At 35.8% G+C, this 8,945-nt stretch overlaps 2 protein-coding genes across 2 annotated transcripts; both read right to left on the bottom strand.

Annotated features, from left to right (window-relative positions):
* Nucleotides 1-472: 472 nt before the first annotated feature.
* On the bottom strand, nucleotides 473-3,099 carry LOC120072823 (NAD(P)-binding Rossmann-fold superfamily protein). Its single transcript, XM_039025335.2, has 5 exons — nucleotides 2,132-3,099; nucleotides 1,776-2,035; nucleotides 1,568-1,661; nucleotides 1,301-1,412; nucleotides 473-1,156 (listed from the first exon to the last, which is right to left on the bottom strand). The coding sequence occupies exons 1-5, from the start codon at nucleotides 2,265-2,267 to the stop codon at nucleotides 943-945; spliced, it is 816 nt and encodes a 271-aa protein (XP_038881263.1). The 5' UTR covers nucleotides 2,268-3,099; the 3' UTR covers nucleotides 473-942.
* Nucleotides 3,100-7,380: 4,281 nt separating this feature from the next.
* Nucleotides 7,381-8,570, bottom strand: LOC150037287 (uncharacterized). The gene is given in 2 exon segments (XM_090311537.1): nucleotides 7,381-7,431; nucleotides 7,433-8,570. Coding segments are annotated over 2 exon segments (1,158 nt in total). The 5' UTR covers nucleotides 8,540-8,570.
* Between the last annotated feature and the right edge of the window lie 375 nt (nucleotides 8,571-8,945).

Here is an 8,945-nt window from a genome sequence, read left to right as displayed (position 1 = left end):
ACAATAAAAAAAAAAAAAAGAAAAAAAAATGTTTTTGCTTTTGCGTCATTTTATACAATTTTCCGTATTGCGCTCGGTAACACTAACAACCAAAATAATTGTTTTCCAAAAGTGAATTTTCACCCTCTCTAAAATCGACCGTACCCCCACAAACAGTTAAAAACACCATGCTGTCGATGTGTCATCTTCCAGAACCACGAAACCAGAGAAAAATCAAGCACTTTTAACTTACAGATTTGTGTTTAGAAAAACAAAATAAAATTTAAGAAACAAAAAACAGAGCATTAAATAGAGAAGAAGAAAAATCAATGAAATGGAGTGTCCCATTTGAGAACACGAAGAAGAAAAATCAATGAAATGGAGTGTCCCATTTGAGAACACGAATGGATCCATATAACCCCACCCTGTCGTATACTAATGGGCCCAAAGCTTAAACTCCCATGGAGGACAGATACATCTAATCACCATCGCATCACCAAATAATTATATCATTCACAACTAAAACCCATTCAATCATATAACAGGAATCAGTCAATCCATTCTCCACAACAACAACATTATATCTACAAAACCAACAGTCACTTCCCCAAAAACAAATGAAAAACCAAATGAAATTCACCCCCACCCACAATTACTTCACACACACTCAATCAATAGCTAAAGTAAGCTAAACTAAGTTTAAAAGGAGAACATCTTTGAGAGGATAAAGCTTGGATTTTGACCAGCAAGATGGGGAATTCAGAAAGACAACATCCGTGAAGCAAAATGATTGGGTGTGAGCCCTTGAGGGTTTTGTGACAGAATATTAAAAAGGAAAATGAAATGTGGGTCTGCCTGCGTCAGCTCAACCACAGAAGAATACCGACTTCTCCTTTTAATGATATGCTGTTTTTTTTCTCTCTCTCTCTCTCTCTCTTTTTTTTTCCTTCTTTTTGCTTTTTACTAGAACAATCTCGGATTTGAAGGTCGTAGATCAATTTCTTGGGTCCAAGCAGTTCGGTCCTGAAGATGCAAGTGCCAATAAGTTTGAGCCAGCGCATCTGGGTCCATAGTCCCCTCTCCAATTCCACCCTGTAAATGCGATCCAACTGATGATGACGATGATGACGATGACGATGAAGATGATCCTCCTCTATGAGATGTTATTGGATTTGTCCTGCAACAACACATCATTGTTTTAATCATTTCAATTCCTCTTTGGGTGATTTTTGGTTTTTCAAAGAATCTGGGAAATTCTGTTTGGATGGTCAGAAAATAAGGGAGGGAAAAATATTGGAGTATCGGATTCCAGTAATGAAACCTTGGTGGGCCAATGAGACCATCAATGATGATATGAGCGACGTGTATTCCAAGGGGTTGAAGCTCTCTGGCCAAACACTGAGATAATGCTCTTAATGCAAATTTTCCACAACCTGTCCCAAATTAAAAACAAATTTTACTATTATTATCACAGGGTTTTGCCAAATTGATTGGTTATAAAGTTGTTATGATGTACAAAATATCCTCTAACAAAAAAGATAGTAAATCTCAACAGAAATACAGAGATTCTGTAGAGTATAGAACTCACAAAGGTCAGAGAAACCAGCAGCGCCATTTAGAGAAGCTGAGCAGCCTGTAAAGAGAATCGTACCTCTTCCTCTTTCCACCATCCCTGGAATAACCTACAATTTTGAATTTTCCAAACAAATTGAAATTCGTTTTTAACACAAAGTTCTAAATCCCCTTTTTTGTTTGATTTTCTGGGAAAAGAATAAAGGAAATGGAAATGTGTGTACCTGTTGGGAGCAATGGAAAGCACCCACCGAAGAAACAGCGAGAGATTTCTCAAATGAATCAATACGAACATCAATAAATCTTGTGGGCTGCCTTGAAACTTGTTGATTTGCATTGTAAATCAAAACCTCTACAAATCCCAGTGACAATACGCCTTCAAATGCTTCCCTCACACTCCTCGAGTCCGAGCAATCTATTCGAATTGCAAACACTTGAGCCTTCTCTTCCCTTGCAATCTCATCCGCAAATCTCGATAATCTACCTGAAAACCGAATTACAGAAAGATTAGACATAAATTTCAATTCCCCCACATCCCCAATTTCAACATTTTAAATTAAATCGACATAGTAGTACATACCCAAGTCTCTGGCGAGAATAGCGACTGTGTAGCCTTCGTGGGCAAACTTACGAGCAATAGAACGGCCGAGCTTTGGGCCAACACCAACAATGGCGGCGATGCCTCGGTTAGAGATTGAACTCCCCATGTTGCGCATCTTTCCGTATAAAGCAGTACAGAACAACCCAAAGGCGTAACAGAATCGAAGATGAGACGAGTGTTGTTATTAAATAGAGAAGAAACCCACTAAGAAAACCAAATTCCTTGTCTATTTGCTCAAGAAAATCGATGAGAAGAATTGGGTGAATAGAAATAACAAATATATGTATGTATGTATGAAATGGAAAATGAGATTAAAAAAATGAAATTGTTTGAAGGAAATTAGATGAGTGAAAAGAATAGAAGATCTTCTGTATCGCTGTCTGGGTTCACTGGGTTTGCCTCAATTTGAAGAGGCATTATCTCCCCCTTCCCCTCTCTCCAAATACAAAATCGATAAATGAGTTAGTTTTTATCACCTTTTTTTGTAATAAATTTAAAGGGTTCAAACTTTTAATCCTTTTTTTTCACATTTTTCCCTGTTAGATGGTTCTATAAAGCAAGATGTGGAATAATCTATAACATAAATTGAAGATTGTTCTTTAAAACAAGATGTCAAATAATTATATAACACAAAATTGCTGTGTAATTCTTCAAGTGGAAATGTAAAAGGTACTAAATAAATTATATAGCACAAGATTTGAAGTAGCTCTCAAATAATGAGATTAATCTCCCAAACAACACTAATGAAATGAGACAAAACATAAATATCTTTGTACCAACACAAGATCTATGTAAAGTGGTGTGTTTAATACAAAATATGTCTTCAGGGGAAGAAACGTGATTCAACTAAACACAAATTTTACTCTAATTTTTTAAAAGCAACACATTCTAGATTTCTTTTACGGATACAAACAAAAAGATTAGTGGCTTAGGAGTAGAAAGAAAAAAAATACCACTAGATTCGTATGAGTCTCTCTGTTTTTAATTGTCCTCTATTACTTCCGCCATTTTTTTTTAATCAATGGCTAATGATTATAAGATAATGATTTTTTTGAAAAAAAGTTCCAAGAGAATTTTCAACAATCCTGAATCGTAATAATAATTACTACTTCTGTCCACACTAGAAGGAAAAGCGATTTTTCTTCTTGTTTTTATTAGTTCAATAAGGAAAAAAATAAAAGGTTTTTGTACTTTTAGAAACTATTTAAAAAAATATTGTTGTTTTCAAATTATTTGTAAAAATATTGTTGTTTTAAATAAGTCGAGGATTGAAAATTCGACCTAGATAAGTCGAATTTTGAACCCTCGACTTTCTTTTTTTTAAGGAAAATATTGTTGTTTTCAAACGGATTCTGTCGTCTCAGCAAGTCTGACTAAATAACGAACTAATGAATCTTCTTCTTTCTGCCGCTAACGAGCTAACGAGCTAATCAAATTCGAGAGCAAGATTATGAGAGACAGCGAGAGTTTGAGAGAGCGCGAGCGCAAGTATGAGCGAAAGCGAGATTTTGATAGAGGATACCATACAAATTTCTCTTTTTTTTCCTTTTTAATTATTACACATTCCACATTCTTTCTAATCCTTTCTTCTTTTTTTTTTTTTTAAATTTTCCATTCTATAAAAAAAATTCTAAAAATATTTATTATTTTATTTAAACTCTAAAAAGAATAAATTAAAAATAATAATAACTCATAAAAATAAAAAAAATGTAAATTAAATATCTCATTTATATAAAAATAATTACAAAAATCAATGTGTCCCACAAAGCGGACATCGTCGATTTCGAGCTGGTTGTCATCATGGACTTCGAAATTGAGGTTGCTCGGGTTCTTCTTGATGTTGCTCTGGTACCTCTACAAGCACTTCATAATATAAATATTCATTATGCTCTTCACGACCCCGACCATGTCCATGCACGTATGAAGACGAAGGACCAGCCTCTGAGTCATAATGTCCTGAACCAAATGCTGGCATCATCATCATCGGACTAACATAATCAGTTTGACTCTACGTCTGCGTCATAGGGGGCAACTCTTCCACATTATGTGCAACCTCATCAAACTCATCCTCTTCCCGAACAGGTCCTCTATGTCTAGGAGCTGATGGAGAAACAATGGGTATATCGTACATATAATGAATTTCCTCCATATAGCTTTGGTTGTCACTATATGTAGCAAGAACCTGGTTCGGATCATTCGCAACCTCACGGAGTCTACTGTTGTTCGATCTCTGTGAATTATAAAACATTAGACAATATTTAAAATGAATTTAAATTAAAAAAAATAGATAATATTCATTCATTTACCATATGACCCACAGCTGCTCCCGGATGAGTGACGTAGCGCCTTGTGATATTATTATACCAATGAATATATTCTGGAGTGACATCTGTGTCAAACTGTTCAAGAGAAACCCCACTGTAATAAACCTTGCACGATAGTGCCATCGCACTACCAAATGTACAACTTTTTCGGACCAATCTCCAGTCCTTAGGTCAATATCATGCAGTACGGGTTCAGTATTACAAGGCGATAGGATATCCTGCTGACTGAATTGTCTCATCACTCTGTCAGGAATATGCCACTCATCAATGTGAAAACATATGAGAGGACTCATTGTCCGTCATATGTTTTGACTATTCGTACAAAAATTAGGCAAAGTATGCACAATAATTCTGTACAGCTCCCAAATAAACTGAAACACAAAATATTATATTAGAGAATATTAAAGACAAATACAATAAAAATGTGTAACCAATTAGGTTTAGTGTAATGTACCTGTTCAGGTTAAAGCAGATCAAACATGTATCTATACTGGTTGACTACATGTGTGGCTGTCCTAGTCACACAAAATTTGTCTCTCCACCTAAATTTTTAAATTGATAATTTAGAATTTAAATTAACTAGATCAGTGATATAAAAATTAAATTGAATTAAAACAACATACCGAGAACCGTAGGCTCGTCCAACTAACTGAGCGTCATTAACATGATGTAGCTGTGGAGCCATTGTTGGAAATCGCTCCCAAGCCCATAGTTGCAAAAGTATGAGAGGCCCAACTATCTCTCGAACCTCAGGTCTTGTTGCTTTGCATAGTTGTCTATACAACCATGCCAAGCATGCTCCACCCCACGAATACCGCCCGCATCATGGAGGTTAGCTAACAGTGGCAGGAACATCAAGTGAACAAAATGACTTGATTTATCTGAAAACAGACTTCCACCCATCATTTGTAGTATATATGCTCGCGCATATCTTATGACGGTTTCCTCGTCTGCATCATCTGTGAGCTCACGAAATTGTGTTCCTAACCATATTAAACTTAACCTCGATCCTTTAATCTTGTCGGCAGGTGGGGTCGCACCGAGGTACAGTTGACAAACTTCTAACCAGTCATCGTACATCACTCCGGTGACCGGCTCACCGTCAACAGGTAACCCCAACAACACTTCTATGTCTTGTAGAGTGATAGTGCACTCTCCAACAGACATATGGAATGTATGCATCTCGGGCCTCCATCTCTCGACCAAGGCTGTGATCAGATGCCAGTCCAACTGAATAAATCCTGGCAACCCTAGAATCCAGACGTCTGGAGCGGGATAGTGCAGATGCCTCTCGATTCCAAGATATTTCTCCAGTAGTACGATCTCGCCATACAACATATGATCGATGAATGGACTGGTCGTACAAAACATCGGGATCAACAGGTCCTGGGTTTAAAGCCATGATCTGAAAAAAAATATATATATAAAAATTGACTATAATTGAATAGTAGAGAAAAGTGTGAGGGTAAAGAATAATGTAAAACTTTATTGATTACAATAAAAAAAATTGAATATACAATAGATTATTATAAAAAAATTGAATATACAATAAATTATAATAAAAAAATTGAATATACAATAAAATGAATATATAATAACAAAATTATTTATTTTTCAATCCCTAACTATCTGGAGCCCGTCTTAGTAACGAAGGACACTTCCTTCGATTATGTCCTAACTGGTTACAAAATCCACATCGTTGTCGAGTGGCTGGTTCTGTCCAATCCATCTCGTTGTGATAACGTGAACTTTTCGGTCTACCAGGTTTTCTCAACAACGATGGATCAGGATGTAAGACGGGCATATTAGGGTGCGTGATCCAGTAATCTTCATGCGGTACAGGTTGAAATTGAGGAGAGTAACATTCAGCATACGTTGACAATTTGTAGTAGTCCTCAATAAAATCTTCGTAGTTCATGTTAAAATGTGAGCAAACGGCCATAAAATGCGAGCATGGAATGCCGAATGCTTGCCACTTGTTACATGAACAGTACCGCTCGGACCTGTTTAGCCTCAATATTTGAACGTTTCCTCCTTTGGCATTGAGACTATGACGTCCGGTCTTCACATGAAACACACCTTCATACCGATCGTATGATTGTACTTCATGTTTACTAGATCGTGCAGCCCATTTATTTATTTTGTCGTGTGCATACCTGGATTTTTACTCCACTTAGTATTATAAAATATGTTTGAAATAAATTATTAATAATATATATATATAATATTACCGGGTGTATTTATCTTGACGCTCCAATGCATTTATTTCTTCTCTTCTTTTCTCGAAATAGTTCACGCATTTGAAGAATGTTATCTGAGCAAGAGCATTTATAGGCAACATTCGAGCTCCTTTGAGGACTCCATTTATGCACTCTGATAGATTTGTCGTCATCCACCCATATCTGAATCCTCCATCATGTGCTTGAGTCCATTGCTCTAAACTAATGTTGTCAAAAAAACTCAGACAGCTCCGATTTATTCCTTTGATATCTTCAATTGCTTTGTTGAACTTTCGAATTTGAAACTGACACCCGGCACGATAAACATAATTTTTCAATGAATTAAATTTATACTTTTTATTGAAGTTGCTGACGATATGTCATAAGCAGAAACGATGGTGACATTTCGGTCCCGTCCAACCATTTGCTGGGTTGTTCACTGCTGCAATTATACCAGCATGTCGATCTGAAATTAAACACACCTCTTCGTGTGTTACAATTTCTCTCAGGTGTTTCAGGAACCATCCCCATGAGTCTGCGGACTCTTCATCAGCAACGGCAAACGCAAGTGGAAGTAGATGGCCGTTCGAGTCAACTGATGTAGCAATCAACAGTTTTCCTCTATATTTGCTGTACAAGTGTGTACCATCTATCTGAATGATCGGCCGACATTTATTAAAAGCTTCTATACAAGGACCAAATGCCCAAAATACAGAAGTTAGGATAACATGGCCTTCAGTAAGCGTTTCTTTAACTCTCCACTCTACTCGTGTTCCGGGATTGGTCTGCTTAACCATATATAACCACCTAGGCAACAATTTGTAAGACTCATCCCAATCACCGAATACTTTAGCCAACGCTTTTCTTTTTCCCTCCCATACCCTATGGTAAGGAACATGATATCCAAACTTTGATTTAATGTCGGACTGCAGTTGTGCCACACTGATAGATGGTTTTTCTCTTACGGCGTCACAGAACTCCAGTGCAATCATTGATGAATCCAATTGCACGTGACTTTGACTTAGTTCTGAATAAAAACATGTATGCTGCTCATCATACTTAGTGATCTCGAACAAGCCATGCGATTTTTTCTTTATTGCACGAAGTCTCCACTTGCAACCTTCCTCCCACTTCTTACACCGAATTGTCCAAATCATCGGTGTAGATTCAACAACCTCGTATGGTGCGTGACACTTTATAGCAAAATATTTGACCACGTGTTGTAGCATTTCCTTGTCTTGACAAATCATTCCTTTATACAATTGCATATTGTCAACGTCCACAGGAGCTACAATTGGGTCATGTTCCCGAATGCTATCCAATACATTCATATCCAAATCATTGAATGTATCTGAAAGCATCTCATGTTCACGACCATCGAAATCCAACTCTTCAAATTCGTCATCCGTTTCTGTTCTGAAGTCTCTGTACAGGTTGTTAGCCGCCATATCTTCATTATCACATGGCGATGCAACTGACTCCGGATCAGGATCGATACATTGAGTTGGATCTTCAAACTGGTTAAATGATGTATCAGGATCCACCCCTATCATATTTACATTTACATACAAATGCACTACATTTGGCACTGGCATTGCCATTGAGAACATCAAGTTCATAGCTTGTGCATTCGAAATAGGGAATGACATATATCTTATTGATCCTGATGGTTCTAGATTGGGATGTCTATATATTATTTCTATCTGATTTGCTCCCATATCTACACTAAGTAACATCCCAATCATTTGAATGAATTGTTTAAATACAATTCCACTGTTCACATTTATGGTAAAACTCCCACTTGGTGGTTGGTCATACTCAACTCCATCAATACCATCAATCATATTACCATTTGTAAACAACAAAAATCCCAAGCATTTGCCTGCCATTTTCTAAAAAAAAAAAAAAAAAGACAAACATCAATTTTTTGTATTATACTTTTTATAAGAAGTATATTAAAAAATATTAAATTTTTTAGTTTATAAACATAAACTTTTTAAGTTTTATGAACATCAACTTTTTAAACATAACAATAAATTAAACTTTTTATAACTATTTTTAAACATAGCAATAAATTAAACTTTTTATAACTATTTTTAAAAATAACAACAAATTAAACTTTTCAAATTAAAATGAGGTAAACTTTTTAAAACTATTTTTTCAAATTTAATACAAAATAAAAAATTAAATTAAATTAAACTTTTTCAAACTATTTTAAACTATATTTTCAAAGTTAATACTAGAAAATAT

This window comes from Benincasa hispida, chromosome 3 (assembly GCF_027475165.1).
Source record: "Benincasa hispida cultivar pf3 chromosome 3, pf3_genome.v1.1, whole genome shotgun sequence".
In the NCBI taxonomy this organism is placed as follows: domain Eukaryota; kingdom Viridiplantae; phylum Streptophyta; class Magnoliopsida; order Cucurbitales; family Cucurbitaceae; genus Benincasa; species Benincasa hispida.
This window is presented reverse-complemented; position numbering and strand designations above follow the sequence as displayed.

Excerpts from the sequence above, each read along its gene's own strand:
- LOC120072823 (XM_039025335.2), bottom strand. The coding sequence starts at position 2,267 with ATGCGCAACATGGGGAGTTCAATCTCTAACCGAGGCATCGCCGCCATT. Across the intron at positions 2,036-2,131 it reads TATTCTCGCCAGAGACTTGG|GTAGATTATCGAGATTTGCG; the intron begins GTATGTACTACT and ends TTCGGTTTTCAG. Across the intron at positions 1,157-1,300 it reads GGTCTCATTGGCCCACCAAG|GACAAATCCAATAACATCTC; the intron begins GTTTCATTACTG and ends GTGTTGTTGCAG.